Source organism: Leiobunum rupestre, chromosome 9 (genome assembly GCF_980474605.1).
Source record: "Leiobunum rupestre chromosome 9, qqLeiRupe1.1.hap1, whole genome shotgun sequence".
NCBI classification, from domain to species: Eukaryota; Metazoa; Arthropoda; class Arachnida; order Opiliones; family Sclerosomatidae; genus Leiobunum; species Leiobunum rupestre.
The window spans coordinates 33,205,753-33,225,542 of NC_143392.1; the positions used below are offsets into that span (position 1 = coordinate 33,205,753).

Below are 19,790 nucleotides of genomic sequence, written 5' to 3' on the forward strand. Positions count from 1 at the left end.
GTTTGGGGGCCCCCGGCAACGCCAGCCATATAGCCTTTACTCTAGGGATAATGATTTAGTTGGTTAAATATTATTTATGCTCATTTATTACGCATCTTTTAGTTACGTCTAAAGTAATTTGACTCATCGCCACATCGCGTACATACGGTACTAACAATTTCCAAAACGTAACAGCGGGTCACTGTCAGTAAAAATCTTATTTTCAGTAGCCCTATGTTATTCTTTCGAAATTAAAAGTTTTAGTTAAATTTAGACCGTTGTGGATCGCAAAGGTCTTGAGAAATAATTTATCCTAGGGCCCCAAAAGGTCTTAAGACGGGCCTGAGTCATGTAGAGGTATTTTCACGCGCAAAATGAATTTTAAAAGCCGTCAATTGGTGGCCATTTTTAAAACGAAAATAATGAATGAAGAATTTGAACGACAACCTTATCTTCTTTCTTTGTCCTTTTTTAAATGGGCGAGCTTGGCGAAGGGTCACGAGTGACAACTCCCCATTAACCAAACCAAAAAACTAATTTAAATCATGGAGGAAGAAACTACTACTACTAAGTAGTTTAAATGGGTGTTTCTATAAAATAAATCAATAAAAAAGTTAGAAGTATAAAATATTTTTCTCCGCGTCACGAGCTTAAGCTTTTGAGTACTTTATTGGCACACGCGTTTCGCACGTGGACTTCAAATTTCAAAATCTTTATCGACTCGAGCGCGCGCTCTCTATCTTCAATAGGTGGTTTTTTTCGCTTGTCCGGGGACAAAAAGTGTAAACTTTTTACCCTAAAACGTTTTATTCGCCTGTTCTCGGGGTAAGATTTACCCTGTCCCGAATTTTGTTCGCTTGTTCCGGAGTATTAGGGTTACACTTTTTACTCCTCCTCGAAAGGAGGTGTAGAGGGAGTAATCTAGTTTTGTCGTCTGCTTAAATTTCGTTTCACGAAAATATGATGGGAAACTTTTTATTAATAACCTTTAACCTTTAAAAACTCTCTTTCTACTCCAACTCGTTTTTTTCGTCAAGACAGAATTGTAGTAAAATGACGTCATATGGCTACACTTTTTAACCTGCTCAAAAAACCCAGAACAGGCGGAAAAAAACCACCTAGTGAGGAGCGCGTAGTTTTAAATATTCGCGAGATCAAATACGTGAAATCTGATGAATATGACAGAGATAGGCCTAAGCTCTTAGAAACAGCTACCAACAAAAGCAAAGCTTCAAACGAAACAAAATTCTAAAATGTTGTCTGGGAAATTTAACTCAAAGAACAACAACGAAGTGAGACGACCTATTAATATAACCAATCGTGAAGTAAACGTTGTAATTGATTCGTTAAGCACACGAATCGTTGTAAGTACCATTCTTAGAGGAATAAATTCTGCACTAGAATACTATTTTATTTATTTATTTATTTATATATTTATTTATTTAATGTTATTAATATTTAATAAATAAAATAAATAAATAAAGTACCATGTTTATAGGAGTAAATTCTGCATTTAATTCTGAATTTAATTCCAGACCCAAACTAAAATGGTAATGGCCAACACTATACACGAAATTAAAGATCTATTCGAACTGCTTTTCTTTCCAATATTTATAACCGCCGTCATAATGGTCACCTGCTTATTGGTCTTCAAATGGGATGACGAACGTAATCATATTTACTGCGGACATTTTATTTGTAAAATATGGTATTGTAAGGGTTGTACAATCGCGGGACATGAACAACAAAGTTCCAACAATTATCTCCTTTGAAGAAATTAAAATTAAACCGTGAGAACGACGCGAAGCGATATAACTTATTTCCTATTTAAATCCCCCCTACACGCCCTCCCTTATTTTCAATTTAATCGCCTATTCGTGTCCCGGGGTAGCTCAGTGACGTCGAGACATGTCGTCATCCGACGTCACTATGAGGTATTCAATCCTTTCCCTTTCCCTCTTATACCTACACCTTCCAACCCTCCCATTTCGAACCGTTCGCTCGCTGTCAGGAGGGGGCGGGGGCGATGGAAGAGGATGCTTTCTGGGCGCCGGAAAATCTTTGCCTCTCTGCACTATCACAGCCAGAGACCGCGCTCTGAAGTTGGATGTCGGATCCATCCTCGAAGCTAAGCTTTCCAGTAGTACACGCGCTCTAACAAACCTTCTCGGATACTATTATATAATTACTGAGAAATCGTTCAAACCAGGTAATTTTAACCTTTTTTATACCGTAGGATAGAATTTTCTTAATAACGATCTAGGTAAATATTTCCGTATTAAACCTGCAACCATCAGCCATGTGCTTCCCCTTTTAACTTTATTTTAGCTATTACTCGTTGATATATAGATACGCGAAATGTTTGATTTAAAAAAATGCGTGAGGGAACGAGCTAAAATATTAGCTCGGTATTTTAATTAGGAGAGAATGCTTTTAAGAAATTCCGAAGTTGATGAGATGTTCGCGAATGGGTCACTGTGAAAGGCGACGACGGAATGTCAAGTTTTTCAAAACTGTCGGCCTCGTTTCTGGAAACATAGACTAATATGCTGGAAACTTCTTCTGGAATTCATTTTTTTCTCGACTTTTCCTTGTATTTAACAATGTTAACCTAATTTTACCATGGTTAATTTGCATTTAAATTTAATATTACTTAAGTTTTTAAAGTTTAAGCATCATTAAGCAGTATGTAGGATTACATTTTTTTAGTCATTTCTACACGCGTTTACAAGGTTCAGAGTTAATAATCATAGGGGATTTTCTACCAAAAAATTAACTCCGTAAAACCTAAATGGGTTTTTAACCTCGTTTACATAGACGAAAAACTGTACTTCAGCTATTGAGGACCAGCTATTAGTTAATCTCTCTTATTGATATCATTACTACAAGTTGGCAATAAATGCCAGTGAAAACAGGGTTTTTGATTTCAAATTTCAAAACAAGTATTTCGAAACTATAAGCGAATAGTCGATTTATTACGTTCCAATTCAATAATTTGTCGTTAATTCGTCGAAGTAAGCGTCAGGTTTCATTATGAAAGCGTTTTAATTATCAAAAGGGCTTGGCTCAATCAAAAATTATCTGACGAAGGAGATTCCTCGCCATCGTCACTTGGAAATTACACACAGCGCCTAGTACTGCTTGCGGCGTCTGTGTGAACTTTAAAATCAGGTCGATAATTGTTTTAGGTGACAACGTAGTCTACAGGTGCTTTAATACATGCATAGCCTAAAGTCAAATAATTGAAATATACATTTGGCTAAAGTTCAATAAAGTAGCTGGAATGTACATGTATTTAAAAAAAACGTGAATTTTCAGCTGGCGATCCGCCCAAAGTATGTATGAATCCCAAGTTTTAGCCTTTTCTTCCACGAAAATAGAAAATAAATAATCACTTAAATAAAGTGAGGCAAGTGAAGTTTCACAAAAGTTCAACTCAGGGGCTCACTACACATATTTGATAATTTTATCTATCTGAATTTTGATAAATTATTCGAATACAAATAGGCGTTTTTGCATAAGAAATTCTACCTTAGCCAGCGGACGTGGGTATATTCCAAGGAAAGTCGACATCCTTTTAATCTCCCGGCTCTCGCGATAAGTATACGATGTAATTGAAGCTAATTAATTCGATGGGAAACGTCTCTCTTCTAAGAAGCCAAGGCCCGGATCATACAAGGCGTGGACGCGAAGCTCAAACGTTACCTTACGCCCTCCTTCTGTAAACGTATCAGCGAAGACCCGCTCGGGTTGCGTGTTCGCTGGCTACAAAAAAGAAATTCAAGGGGGTCCACGGACAAGTATGAGAGAATCTTAAAGCAAAGAATCCCGTGTCTTTTCCTCTTCTCCAAATTAATTCCAGCATCGAACAAAGCTGATCAAACTCGCCCACTCCAGGACGCGCCCTTATTACGCCAAGAGATCAAGGTTCTAATATGATTTATAAATTGTTTTACTACTGTCATAAGTTTGTAATTATGTTCAGTGGCGTTGGAATGGGGGGGGGGGGTAGATCTTAGGTGGGGTACAATTGAGGAGTCGGATATTGTACAAAATACCGTAGAAAATGTCGGTAAAAATATACAAATCATCCAAATTAAAAATATAAAATTTGCGCGTTCCCAAGAATGTGTTTATTTATACATGTAGGGATAAGGACTATGTTGATACAATTCGCGGATAGCAAGATCTATATTCCCCCGGGAGTGTAGTTGAAACGCGTCAAAAGACGTCAGTTTTAGGGAACCAATGACATACCTGTTTGATTATTTAACATTTCCCCTAGTTTCCAGGGAACCGAGAATTATAAAGGAATATATCGAAACATTTTATTTATAAAACGTTTTAAAACTGTGAATTTAACTACCCTTAAAGTACCCGATTCTCTGTAAGATAATACGTCACTCATTCTTTTTGAAATTGAAAAAAAAAGTCATAGCTAAAGGTACGACGTGGTGTCAGCTAGGAGCAACAAACACAAGGAGAACGCAGCTAGCTTTTAAGCACGCTAACGCTAACGCCTTGTTGTGTACAAATTTCATTGGACGAGCCTTTACGCTGCACGTTTTACGGAAAGGGGGAAGACAATTTCCGAATTTTCCCCTTCTGACGGCAGCAGGCGCTAATCCATCTATCCAATGAAAAACGTACACAAGAAAATGCACGACTTTTGACGGGTTGCCTTGTGTGGGGTGCTGTGTTTGTGGCTCCTAGGTGTCACTAACTGGCAATTCCCTATAGCGCGTCACTCAACTTTGGGACATACAATCGTTTTAACGCGCGTAAAGAAAAATATATCATGAGGCGCGCTAATGGAAACCCAAGCTTAGCGTTTAAATCTCGCGAATATTTAAAACCACGCGCTCCACAAGTTAAATTTTCAAAAGTCAAATCTGAAGCTAGTCGTTGAAATTATTCAATCATTATTTTCGTCTTAACAATGGCCGCCAATTCTAACACTGACGTTAAAAGTCATCTGAAAAGCTTGCTAACTCCTCGACTAAAAGCCGAAACCGTTGATCAAATGGTTCCATTCCGAGTTATGGGAGAAAATATCGCTCGAAGTATGTATAGGCCGAGGCTTAGGTTTGTTCAGGAATCCATGGATTTCCGCTTGGTTTTTTAAACCATGATTGCATTGGGACGTGTTTTGGCTCATTGTACGCGTTTCTAACTAGTGCTAGTTGACGTCGAGGAAAACCTGATGGAAGTACTTTCGGAAGCCTTCGCCAATGTGCAGGTCAATAACAGATTGACAAACGTGGATCATTTATCGGAGGATCCCGAGGAAGATTTGGCAGAAATTATGGCTGATTTAGAGCAGCTTTGCGAACTTCGAAAGGAAATTAACAATGAAATGAATATGCAATGGAAGATCAAGCAGGAAATTATAATGCTGAAAAACACTGACGAAAAAGCGTTTCTAATCTGTGACGCCGTTTTCCTGCTGGACAAATTTTGCGGTCAACAGTTGTAACGAAATTTTGGATATATGCAAAATTGGTCAATATGTTATAGTAAAATTGTTTATATCTAGACCAGCTCTTTTAATGATAATTAAATAGAATAAACAAAGCATTGGTTCCCAATTTCATTGGCTGCTAATTACGTCATTTGGTTTCTTCTTTGAAGTTTCATAGAATCGTCTCGCGCTTTGGTTTATTCAGGATAGATTAGGTTGATTTTAGGTAAGGTAAAGTTACGTTAAATTCGTTACTTAGATAAAAAAAAACGTGTTTACACGAGTTTTTATCGCCACTTTCGACGAAGCTGCTAGTCAATCTGCTAAAAGAGAGATAAAACTACTAGTTTGTTCTCAGTAGCCAATGTCTAGCGTTTCTTCTACACAGACGAGGGTTACGGGCTATACTTGACAAAGCTAAAGGCAGTCTTTATTGCTTCGACAATAGTATCTCAGAATTTGATTTGGCGCAAAGCCGCCATTGACTACAGTACTCTGTTTAATGTCGTCTTTATGTTCTTCACAAAAGCTCTTCTTTAACCATATATTCACTACAGTCCAAATTAATTTAAAGAATACGTTTCATCAATAGAGAAATACGAGCCTACGTGTTTATTGGGAGTTCTACAGACGTCATTCTCGAGATTTCATTTGCTCCGTCTCCGTCTTATTAATGAAACAATGGCGAATGTTAATTACCAGCTATAGTCACATAATTACTGAGCTTCCACCGCTGGTATTACCTTAATCTAAACCCGCTGTAAATAATGATTGTCAATAATTAACAGGCCTAATTAAGAAGTTGATTGAATAATATAACATAATAACGAAAATTAAATTTAAATACCAAAAGTAAATAAGGAGAACAGTCTCGAACTTGAGTCAACTATCACCTATTGAGATGGTAAAAGATTATTGTTAAAGATTTATCTTCTTCCCCCACTCCTGCTTACAGGGTTTTTTACCAAAACTTGTTCTCTACCGCGTTAAAAAATAGTTCGTTTCTTTGCGAATCTTTTATCGGGCAAAACTAAAATTTAAAATGTTTAAAAAAAATTACATCACATAAATTTTAAACGCAGTGATAAACTGTCATAGCTAAAATATTAATATTTAATTAAAACTAAAAGCACAGTACAATAAGTCGATAATGTGTCATTATCGAAAAAGGCTTCTGATTCTTCCCAGAAAATCATCTGGAGAAGCACAATATTTATTTAAGAAAAGGGCACCAGAATATGTCAAGTTGTCAACCACAGTCCAAAGACTTTCTCCCCCCATTTAATATTTCTAATAACATAGTTACATAATAACAATAAGTATAACACTTCCTTAGTTTTCCACACTAACACTCTATTTCAGCTCCTACTTGGACTTTCAACTGAACTGAAAGGGTATTAACTAGCTTTATTAGGGCCCCTCGACCTAGGAATAGGGTGGGACCCCTTCCTTTTTGTCCAGCTTCAGGCATATAGGATTAAGCCTACTCATTCAATTAGTTAATCCGCCTTGGCAGTATTATGTTTCGCTTTAGACATATTTAAACACTAGGGGACTTTATGCTGAATTAAATTTTGATTATGCAATAATTCTGCAAATTAGTTCGGTGATAATTATTGTAAATTGTCAACTAATTGTTATTACGTTACTTATGTTAATACTAAATTCAAAATAAATGAAAAAATTTAATATAAAACCTAAAATTCATCCGAAACTATGTGCTTCCTTTTTCTTGGTATCCATCAAGAAAAAGGGTGTGTAAGCTCCAATTTCTATTTTGTAAAACTCGGGCAAATAAATTTATTTGATCCTACGATCTTTCTCGGTGTACCCCCCTCTCTCATTTCTTTCGGGGGGGAAATATGGTCGTGGCCCCGGAGTACATACTACACAACCAAAAAGAAAAGTCCGCGCTAGTACAACCGAGGGACACTCACCTTACCCGGTACCGTACTAACTGGGCTTGTAAACCCTTCGTCGCCTTCGTCCCTACTGTCAGTTGAAGAGGCGCGACCTCCGGCTTTTTGGTATAGCTGGGCGTATCGAGATCGATACCCGCTGACGTCACTCGGACGTCATTGCCAAGAGTTCCAGGGTTAAAACGGACTGATGCTTATAACCCCTCGCACCCGTATAACGTAGAGTACATTATATACAACGATTTAGGAGGGGCCGGATGTACCAACCACCCTCCCCCCTGCAACAACCACCATGCCCACAATCCATAACTGACCTCCTACTCGGTTCTTCATAACTCTCTATAATTTTTAAAGGGACAACCTAAGTAAACGTCTATTCTTTTTAGACCAGTGTTTTTTTTTTTTTGCTATTACAACTTACCGTGTTTGTATTAAAAGAATTATCTAAAAGCTTTACACGAATTTTTAAAGAAAATATTACTCAAAAGTCTATGGAATATTTATAATAGTACAGAATATATATTTTTTACATTTTAAATGACACTTTGATCGTAGCTTTGACATTTGGGAGGAAGGAATTTTTATTATTTTAAATATATATTTATATTTTATTAACGTCAGAAGGAACGTAATAAACATAAGTACGTCAATTGGCAAAAATTATGACCGGACTGATTTTCAGAGCTATTATAAACCTTTTTTTGCTAATCATTACAACAATGGTAATATATTTTGGTTATTACGCTTGAATGAAACTTCTTACAAACTCTACCTAAAAATATTTTGGGACTCATCGCCCCCTCCCCCCCGAAAAAAATCCTGGGTGCGCCACTGGTTCGGTTGCATTTTCAAGACCAAGCTGACCTAGACTGTCAGTATCGAAAAAAGGCAGGGTTGCATTTTGAGTTAGAAAAGTATTTGTAATTTTACATTTTGCATTTTGAATTTCTAGGAAACTATTTTGCATTTTGTGGGTTTGATAAGTGGAAAAACATTTTCAAAATGCTTCTTCAAACTGTTTTTACTCTAGTACCATCATCGTAGCTCTTGTAGAGAAATTTCGTCTGCTATTTACTCTCAAGTAATCATAGATGGAGATACTCAGTTATTCACTTACTCAGAAGCAGACGAACATTCGTACAGTGCCCCCGCTTTCACCGGCGGCGCTAAGACTTTATTCAGGGTAGGCTATAGAAGGTTTTTGGGGCCCCCCATAAACAGGTCAGGGGCGAGCGATTCTACACCAATTGATATTGTCTTTTATTTTCGTTAAAATTTCAACGATAAGAGTAGAATCACACCCCAGATGAAATTAATTCAAACATAGATTCAAAAAAACTTTTTATTCTAAAAGTTATAAATTATAATTAGGCTAGAAAAGTATAGAAAATATATAGGCGCTATTTATTTTACAGCTTAAATTGAAGCCTGCGATTGAGGGGGACAGATAATATTTATAATTTAAAGTATCCTGAGAATCATTTTTGGGCCCCCTTTTCATCAAATAGGGGCCCCCTATTATAGGCTACATAGGCTACCCAAAATTTGACATAGGCTATAGCCAACTTAGTCTGAGTGTAGCGCCGCCACTGACCGCTTTAATTCCCACGCTGGCTGTGAAGATGGTATTAAAATCTCTACGTAATTATTATTAATTAATAATTAATAAAAATAAATTATCAATAATTAAAATAAATTATCAATAATTAAAATAAATTATCAATAATTAAAATAAATTATCAATAATTAAAATAAATTATCAATAATTAAAATAAATTATCAATAATTAAAATAAATTATCAATAATTAAAATAAATTATCAATAATTAAAATAAATTATCAATAATTAAAATAAATTATCAATAATTAAAATAAATTATCAATAATTAAAATAAATTATCAATAATTAAAATAAATTATCAATAATTAAAATAAATTATCAATAATTAAAATAAATTATCAATAATTAAAATAAATTATCAATAATTAAAATAAATTATCAATAATTAAAATAAATTATCAATAATTAAAATAAATTATCAATAATTAAAATAAATTATCAATAATTAAAATAAATTATCAATAATTAAAATAAATTATCAATAATTAAAATAAATTATCAATAATTAAAATAAATTATCAATAATTAAAGTAAATTATCAATAATTAAAATAAATTATCAATAATTAAAATAAATTATCAATAATTAAAATAAATTATCAATAATTAAAATAAATTATCAATAATTAAAATAAATTATCAATAATTAAAATAAATTATCAATAATTAAAATAAATTATCAATAATTAAAATAAATTATCAATAATTAAAATAAATTATCAATAATTAAAGTAAATTATCAATAATTAAAATAAATTATCAATAATTAAAATAAATTATCAATAATTAAAATAAATTATCAATAATTAAAATAAATTATCAATAATTAAAATAAATTATCAATAATTAAAATAAATTATCAATAATTAAAATAAATTATCAATAATTAAAATAAATTATCAATAATTAAAATAAATTATCAATAATTAAAATAAATTATCAATAATTAATTAAATTACTAATAATTAATTAAATTACTAACTAACTGTACATTTGTAAAAACATATTTCATTTTGAAAAACCATTTGCTAAATGTTTTTTTATATTTTAATTTTGAGCTGTAAAAACTATTTTACATTTTACATTTTGCATTTTGAGTTATGGAGAAAGTATTTTGCATTTTGAACAACCCTGAAAAAAGGGTTTGGTAAGAAAATTGGCACTAACAATAGGAAGAGTCATACTTATCGTTATAATGTTACTTATGTGAACATTAACCCATTATGCCCATATTCGCGATTACATTACATTACTTGCTACGACGTATAAAATTTATGTCGCTTTGCCTTACGTTGGGCGATTATATGGATTTTTTTACATTTAAGCAGAAGTACATAATATGAATTTTGCAAAAGAAGTATAAAAATGATATATTCCAATGGCGTCGATTTTACGGTCACAAAGCGGATTTGTACACCGTATTACAGCTGAACATATATCACCTATGCAAAATGTAATTATATTTACTTATTTAAAGGGAATATAACATAAATGCATTCTTTATGGAAGACCCCGTCACAATTTGAGCAAGAATTCACTAACTAGCGCCAAAAATATCTAAAACCATATAATGGAGAGGCCAAGTGTTGGTGTTCCACACCATTATCTGCGGTTCTATTACCTTTAAGAAAATATTTTTCTTACGTAATTGTTTTAAAAAGCCACATATAATCTATTTTCCTCCGCACATTTTTTTATTTCGAAATGTGTTATGAAAAATCAGTAACATGATTCAATCTTATAATATTAGAAGCAGGGTTGGTCGATAATTATCGATGGATAATTATCAATGATAATTATCGATATTTATCCGATGAAAAAATCATGATAATTATCGAATTAAATTAAAATATATGAAAACAGTTTTTAAAGTTAAATTTAATAATTTTGAAAGCAATATCCAGCAGTATTAAGTATTTATGACATTTATGCTCGCATTTATGTGATGTTTACAACTATCCAAAATGAATTTTATCAAATTTTAAACTTTAAAATTTGAAATTTTTTTGAAACTTGAAAAGGCAATGTTGTTAATTCATCGGAATCATCGTTAAATTTTACAACTTAAATTCCAAATATTCATAATTATCAAAAAAATCCGATATTTATCCAAATAATCCGATAATTATCCAAATAATCCGATAATTATCCAAATAATCGGATTATTATCAAATGATCGGATAATTATAAAAAAATCCGATAATTATCGTATATATCGGTGTACAGAATTGAACGAAGTGGTTAGCCCCTCGCTCTGAACAGTTTCAGGTCTGGTTTTTTATGTATGGATACCAGTGGCGTAGCCAGAAATCCGTTAAGGGGGGGGGGGGATATGTAAATATTCACAGGGAAGTCAAGGTTAGGGGAAAAATGTCAAAGCAACTTCCAGGGGAGAATGGATACGTAACCCCTTCCCCAACGCCACTGATGTGTTCTGCCTGACAGGATAAGCCCTTAAAACGTGTAGAAGAAACTTGGGTGAGTGTAGGTGTGACAAGTCAAGTTTCCCCATACATGTTTCCAATTGAGTCGCTTAACCTGTTTATTTAAAAAATAAAATTTATAGAAATATAATAATAATGTTTTTAATGTGTTTTTTTTAATTTGTTAAATACATTCACCTTACTTACGCAATAATATTCGTGCCTCTCCATGATTTTATTTCATACTAATAATAATAATAATAATAAATATTTTTTAACTTTAAAATCACTCCCCGAAGCCGAATCCCCGAGGGGTCGGACACTTCCCATTATTTTGTACGGAATTTCGGGATTTCGAAGAGATTTTGGCGATTTTATCATTACTTTTTGAAGTGATTTTGGGATTTCAATGTTAATTTACCATAGAGAGAGTTTAAAGATTTTGCGATTTTAGTTAAAGTGTACGGGATTTTGGTAAATGACCGACCCCTCGCGAATCCCTGACCACGAGGGGTTGGTTGTTCACTAATTACGCAACGCAAAAATCTACTTGTACGACCCCCTCCCCCTCGCAACGAGGAGTGACAATTGGACATGACCCCTATCCCCTACATTACTCACCAAATACTCAACTCAATTATAATACCACCATTAATCTTCAAATTGTTAAGTTTAATTAAATATTTACCTACAGAAAATTAAAGGGAATAGAACCTCAGGTATTTGGTAAGAAACACCAACACTTCCATTATATGGCTTTAGATATTTGTGGCGCTGTCTAGTGAATTCTTGCTCAAATTGCTAGGGTGCTTTCATAAAGACTGCATTGTGGTTATAGTTCCTTCAATTATTCTATTTAAATTATAATAAAAATTAACAAAAGTTAAAATAATATAAATATTTTTGGTTGCGGTATAAAAATATGTTATGTGACGTAACATTTGAGTGACCCTTGTAACATCAGGAAACTATAGAGGTATAAACTTGGAATGTCCAAGGTTCCTTTGGGACGGTGATACGAAAGCGCGTCGAGAAAAAGGCGGGGCTTAACTACGTCAAGTGTATGACGTCACACTTTTAAAATTCATTGGCTCGAGGTTTGACGCGAAAAGAATGCGTCGTCATGGTAACAAATAGGCGATCTTCCCGCGCAAAATAGGCTTATAAAATGATGGATTTAAAAACCTCAATTTGTTATCGTACTTAATATTTTGAAGTAATTATAATGTTCTTCGCGAAAGAAGTGTAGTGATACCTAATTTCAGGTATTTTTAGGGTTATAAAAGAGATAATCGGGTAAGCTAATAATATAATAACCGTGACTAGGCTTAATGAAGAGTTTTCGTCGAATTAGGGGAGCGAGGCGCGAGAGTTTTCCCGCTTTAAGACCCGCCCATTTCTACTAGCTTCATCACGGCCGTAAAAATCTTCCTTAGACATTCCAAGTGTATACCTATATAGTTCCTGGTAACATTTATTAAATCTTTTATCAGCCCCCCAAATCCCCCTTTACTGCCTTACGTAATATGTGAACGACCCCTGAACGCTAATATCAAAGAGTACTTTTATGTTTTAAAGTAAAGAGATTCCGAGTGTTGAATTATGCCAATAATATTCGGCATAATAGGGACAGTATATTATACTTCTGGGTTATATATCTAACGACACTGTCGGCATTTTCTATTATCTCTCTGGTCGGCGAGTTGGTGGCGCCACTGTCGATTGAATCTAGCCAGCCGAGCTTGCTAGTTGGCTGTCGGGGCCTTTTTCAAAACTTCTACGGGAGTTTCGGTCTATTTAATCCCAAACCTCGCCTACTTCGAAATTATCTCGCTTTAAAATATGGACCTATATTCACTAATTTAATTTATTAACCTCACCACCGAACGCATTATAAAATAACTATACCTCTAGTAGTATATATTATATATCTTATGTTGTATTCGCTCATTATAATAATGTAAACGACATAACTAGATGGCCGAGTGATATATAAGTATGTCAATCAGGCGCGGCTCCAGAGACGGGGCAACGGGGGCCATGTCTACCAAAAAGTTAATATTTACCAGTGGCCCGGGGTAAAACACCCAAATCCCCCCCCCCCCCCCCGTTGCCTCTGGAAAAGTGTACTTTGCAAATTTCAAGAAAAATTAGTTTAATATAATATAATAATAATAATAATTATTATTATTTATTTATTCTTGAGAAAAAATAGGAATCAAACCATTTTTTGTACAGGGCTAAGTCAGATATGACTTTTTGCCGGTTAAAATTGTTTGCGTTTCCTAGGTTACATAAGTATAGTTTAAATTAGAAAACAAAAAAAAAATTAAAGTGACAATAAGAAAAAAAAACAAAAAACAATAAAAAAAAGAGAACAGTGTAGTAAACAATGAAAAAAACAATAAATAAAGAAAACTGTGTAAACACTAAAAGTAAAGGGATTAGGGTCTTATGGATGCCCTATATATTATAAAATCCCTCGCTAGTTTTTTAAATTGAGTCATGGTTTTTAGGTCTTTTATCATACATTGATTAAAAAGTTTTACTCCATTATAAAATATGGATTTGATTTTTTTGACGGTTCTTACTTTTGGTACTAAAACCACTCCATTTTATATGTAATATTTTGGGCACCCCTATGGCGCCCCCTAGCTACGCTTCTGTTTTTAACAAGCGTTTGTCATTTAAAAAAAACAACGACGCTTAGATTTTGTACAAAAATAATTTTACCAGTTTGATTTACTAAATAAAAGTAAATTAATATTATTAAAAACCAAGGTGATGGTCTCTTCCAAAATGTTTATCTGGATCCGCTCCTGATGACAATTAACAAACATGATCACAGCACTGATTTCAGAGTAATTTTGCTAACACGGTTATTCGGTTAAGTTCAGCTAGAGTGGTTAATTTTCCGCAAAAATGAAATGCGGAAAACTTACCGCAAATCGGAAAAATAAAAAATTGAAACATTATTATTTAAAGGTTTTTATTCTAGACTAGTCTAGATATACTTTTGGATTCGACAAACCGAAGCAAAAGTTTTATTTTATTAATATAATTGCTATAGGGAACTAACACTTCGTAGCTTTGGATGTAGCCATGTTGGGTAGATTTTTTTTTTTAATTTACGTAGGATAATTTGCCGTTTTCTGTACAATCGTTAATTATTACAATTACTTACGTCACGGTGTAATTTTCAATTTAATTTTTAAGTTGGAAAATATATTTACGAAAATACTATTTTTTTATTTTTTTACAAGCCCTCTCAAGTTCTAAAGCCCCATTTTCATGCTCGCTGGTAGCAGGTAAAAATCGACTAAATCCGCTTCAGCTATACACTTTTTCACTTTCCGCGTCGATCTGTTTCAAACAGATATTTTAGCTTTATTTTCACGCTTGCGAGTGGCGGAAGCGAATTTTGACGATTTTTATCCGCTACCAGCGAGCATGAAAATGGGGCTTTACTTCGTATTAGTGGCAGACAATAAATTTCAACTAAACTCAAATCACTTTATTTAGCGGACTATATTTCCGGCGGAAGCCGAAAAATTCCCGCCTTTGGTAGTGGTCGAAGGTCTTTTACTCGTTAAATGATACTTTTAAAGAATGAAAGAGTTTTTAGCACGATTTTGTAAAGAAAGATATAGTGGCTAGAGATCTTGGCGTCGTTTCAACGTATAAAAGAGAAACGTTAAATGACCGACACCCTTTCAGTAATTGAAACCTTAGCTCCAAGAACACGTAGTTAGCTCACATCCGGCTGAAAAGAGATAGACTTTCTATCGACCTCATGTCAGAGAATATATTTATTTATACTCGGGGATCCGCGACCATCATTGGTCGAAATTTCCCACAGACGATATATCGGCTATTTGTGGCCGATATTAACAAAGTTATCTGTCATAACCGTAGTGTATATGATAAAATCATTGTAAAAGATGGTTCAGTGCACTGTCATACCATTTTATTCTCATTTTTCATGGAAAAACGTTTGCAAGAGCATATCCGAATACGTTTCTTTTCATTTTACTTGAAACGTATTTTCTATCCAAAAACAAATATCGTTGTTTTGTATTTGTTTACACTCGTAAACCCCTGTCTAAAAAAAGGGACGATCTAGCTTCTGAAGTCTGGCGTACGTGGCGCGGCCAATCAAATCAAATATTATCATTAGTTCATCGATAATTTTCTTATTATTAAAAGTGTTCCCTGAAAATATGTTTCTAATACTGGTATCGACTAATATTGGCTTCGTTTAAGCCGATATTGGCCGATTCCAATATTAGAAAGAAGGGAGATCGCTCGAGGCAGATATATCGAGCGTGACTAGGAGCAAGGACAGTAGATACAGGGACGAGAAAGTGTATTGGCGGCCTCTGTTGGAATATATCACCTAAAACGACCTAAACGCGAGGAGAGTTAGTTGTAAACAAAAAAAATGGCGGTCACCTAATTTTAGCGGTTCTTGACGAGGCTTAAGTGTTCAAAACAAATGGGCATTTTTTATTTACGCTCGTAGTTTTATTTTTAATTTAACATCAAAATGGTAAAAACTAACTACAATAATACTGTCCATGGTGAACCACGTTTTAACAATGGCCGCGGTTTGTTTACATCTAACTCCCCGTGAATATGAAGACGTTTAAAATCGAATTTTTTCCCCCTTCTTTCTCGTCCCTGTATCTACTGTCCTTGCTAGGAGCAACAAACAGAAGGAGAACGCAGCTATCCTTTTAACACGCTAACGCAGTGTCGTGTACAAATTTCATTGGACGAGCCTTTACGCTGAACGTTTTACGGGCAGGGGGGAAAGACAATTTCCGAATTTTCCCCTTCCGACGCCATGCAGCAGGCGCTAAAGCGTCTAATCAATGAAAACTGTACGCAAGAAAATTCACGACTTTTGACGGGTTGCGTTCTCCTTGTGTGGGGTGCTGTGTTTGTTGCTTCTAGGAGCGTGAACGGAATTGGGAGCAATGCTAGTAAGTAGCCAATTATTCGTTACCCTCCCCATTTTGTTATTAAACGACGCGCTTACGTTTAAAGTGCCCAAATATAAAGTTTCGTTGCTTTCCGTTTCATAGTTAATTAGAAATAATTAGTAGAACGCCAAAACCATTTGAATTTTAGCGTGGTGATTGACGTCATTAACTACACGCTATTTCTCATTGGCCGCTATCACCAACATAGAGTTTAGGCTTGGATACCAAACGTAGATGCTACTGATTCTGTGGTCAAATCCGAAAGATCTCCTATAGAATTATGGGATTCTACTACTGAATTTTATACGTGGGTGTTTACATGGTTTTAAAAACACGCGCTCACGCTTATCCTTTAGAGCGCGCGCTAAATTGGCATCGCCATATTATCTAGCAAGAATATTACAATAATGATCTTGGTAGGATAGTGGGAACTATGTAATCTACCAGATTCAGTGGGAAAAATTCAAACAGAACCATAGTCCATGAAATCACAAACTAGGCGCCCTAAAATTATCGTTCAGAATAAAATCCGCAGCGGGGATATGCACGTAAATTTAATTTTAATATGAAATAAACTTAACGGCGGTATTTCATTAAGTGAGTTACATTTTCGGAAAGCCCATGATCAAATGAACAAGAAAAATGTAAAGTAGTTAAGTTTCTATTCCGAAAATCTACTTTCAACTGGCTCTTTAAATATTCTCCACCGAAACGAGTCTAGGTGGCGTAACGGCGCTAGCTTCTCTGAGGTTATCTGCCTGGTTAAAAATTGTTCGAGTAGTTCAATTACCAAGGGAGAGCGAAAATTGTTTATTTTATTCGATAGCGAAGGTAATTGTAAAAAGGATGACCGCAAAGGCCTAACTTTGATAAGCTTTGTCAACTTCTTTTCGTAGATATTTCTGTCGTAATTTGATACTTTATTTAAATAACCCGGCCTTAGAATCTTATCTGGCTTTGTTTAGGGCCCATTTAAAATTTTAAAGCATAAATCTAATACGTTTTGTAGCTTTGACGAGATTACCAACAAAATGGCTACCTATTTAGTAGCTACGCGCGAAATGGTTTGAATTTTTGATCGCCCTCCCAGTTTCCTTGGAGGCCGTAGGCCCCTCCCTTCGGTGCAAACTATGTATAAGGCCTACTCGGATTATATTACAAACTAGCAAGGTCAACAAAGACTATTAGGCCCGTATTGCTCAGTCCATTATCGGGAAGTGATTTCTTTATTCACTGTCGTTATGTTACACGTTTTTAACATTAGGCTGAATAGTTTTAATTTTAAGATTTAACTAATTTAAATGTAATACAAAATGTTTCAGAACCTTTGCCATTCTGATTTCTATACGAAATGATATCGTTGATATTTGAATTTAATTTGTATTAACAAACTTGAGGTAGCATGTGACGCTAAAGCAGGTTGACCAGGGAAAGGCTTTGAAAACTTTAGAGGAAAAATAGGAATATTAGAGGCGAATTATAGGAAAATATAGGAAACAAAATAGGAAAATATAGAAAAAATAATAAGGTAATTATTACATATCGGTATACTTTGAATCAAATCACCTAGAATATGGATAATTTTTTTGTACACTGCTTTCTTGCATTATTGGATCACTTAGCCGAATTGCAAAGCCCGTAAATTTTATGATTTGATTCAAAAGTGGCACAGTTGGCACTACATGTTTTATGAAACGTACTAAAAAGTTCTTTCATTTTCAAAAGACCGCGAAATTATAGGAAAATATAAGCAAATAGGTGAATATAATGGAATTTATTAGAAGCCATTAAAAATGTAGTCTGGTCACCCTGCTAGCGTCGCAACTGTAAATTCCACTCTGCCGATTTGAACGTAAGAATTGCTTTTCCTTATGACCGAATTGAGTTTCTGGAATGTGCTTGTATTTAGAAAATAACTATTTTGAGCCTATTTATCCCCAATAGTAGGCTGATTTTTCAAAATTCATTTCAGAAGAAATAAAAAGTGCGATTAGAAAACCATCATATAACGATTTCCCAAGGCTGTAAAAATGGAATATAGATTTATATATCAGAAAATATTCTGGGATGCGTAATTTAGGCAAAATACATTGGTAAGTAGAGTAAAACACGCTGTAAATTTTCAGCCGGTATGAGGTACACGATTCCGCGGTTTTGGCGGGAAATCCGCTCCTTTTGCTGACATTGCGGTAACTAGGCAGTTGCGATCCAGAGCTCTTCAGTGTTGAGGTTAACGGTAATAGTTAGCATTAAGGGCTAGCCACCACCCTCCTACGCATTGTAACCCGGACACCTGAATTAATGGCTTCAAAAGTCGCTTGATGACTTAGGTCTAAGGTTTGGCCTTGGGTATTAGCCTAGCTGATTATGTTCAGGTAACACAACCAATTCAGCTCTGCATTAGACATAATTTAACCCTTGATTATTTCCTTCGATTCAATTAAACTTCTCTTGATCGTCGTATGTTTTATTATTTTTGTTAACTACTGGTGCCCGGGTATCCAATTGATTTTTAGGACAATGGTGTAGCGACGGTACAGCAGGCCCTTGAAGTTAGGGGGTCCTTATCATTTCAGGTGTATTAAGGGTGAGGAGATTGTGCCCAAAATCTTTAGGTACGCTACTATATCCTAGGACCCGATTTCCGAGAATAAAATTATCTTTGATATAGTTAAATAATTGAAATTTCACCTAGAACCAGGGCCGTCTTTAGCTTTCAGGCGGCCCTGGGCTAATTATATTATTATTATTCAATTTCTACGCGGCTGACGGTCATCTTAGATTTTTCCTATGCTAAAAATTGCAATGAATTTTAAGCAAACTAAATTAACGGAACGCTATCGTTTGAATTTTGAGGTTTCCGGAGATGCAGGTCACTCTGATGCAGGGTGTCCAAATAATCATTATTTGACATTTAATAATGTATTAATAATTTTTATTTTTTGTACAACCCAAGCTATAGATTTGATTTTAGCTAATTTAATTATGATTTAGGGTGTCTTAATAATCATGGAAGTGATCTGCTCCTCGGGTTTCCCTTTGTAAATAATTCTGAAAAAGCTCGAAAATACTGAAGAGGAATTACTGAATTTTTAACCAGATTTTTGTGGCCCTTGAAAATAAATTATGAATATTATTTAAGCCTAACACCTCGCTCGACCAATAAACGTCAAATATTTACTAAATTCAGTAAATATCCAAAAAGGGCAATGAAATTAGTAAATAGGAATATTACCCTCTATAATCTGAACTTATAGACGCCAAATGACCTGGAGCTCGGTTAAAAATGACATTACAATTTAAAATGCGTATGCATAGAACCATCATTATTCTCACCGTCAAACATCACGCACACAAACTTGTACCATAAAATTTCAGATCTTAATTATTTTTCCTGCACAAT

General features: G+C 34.5%; 2 protein-coding genes across 3 annotated transcripts in view; both read left to right on the forward strand.

Annotated features, from left to right (window-relative positions):
- The first annotated feature begins 1,991 nt into the window (after positions 1-1,991).
- Positions 1,992-19,790, forward strand: part of LOC149927193 (NACHT and WD repeat domain-containing protein 2) — a 169,761-nt gene continuing 151,962 nt past the window's right edge. Inside the window, exons 1-2 of one of the 2 annotated variants that reach the window (XM_090159550.1) lie at positions 1,992-2,188; positions 18,360-18,480. The gene's annotated coding sequence lies outside the window, so the exon portion shown is untranslated. The remainder of the gene's footprint in view (positions 2,189-18,359; positions 18,481-19,790) is intronic. The other variant, XM_090159549.1, reaches the window with a different exon arrangement.
- Positions 4,833-5,540, forward strand: LOC149927194 (uncharacterized). The gene is made up of 2 exons (XM_090159352.1): positions 4,833-5,042; positions 5,157-5,540. The coding sequence occupies exons 1-2, from the start codon at positions 4,919-4,921 to the stop codon at positions 5,453-5,455; spliced, it is 423 nt and encodes a 140-aa protein (XP_090015478.1). The 5' UTR covers positions 4,833-4,918; the 3' UTR covers positions 5,456-5,540.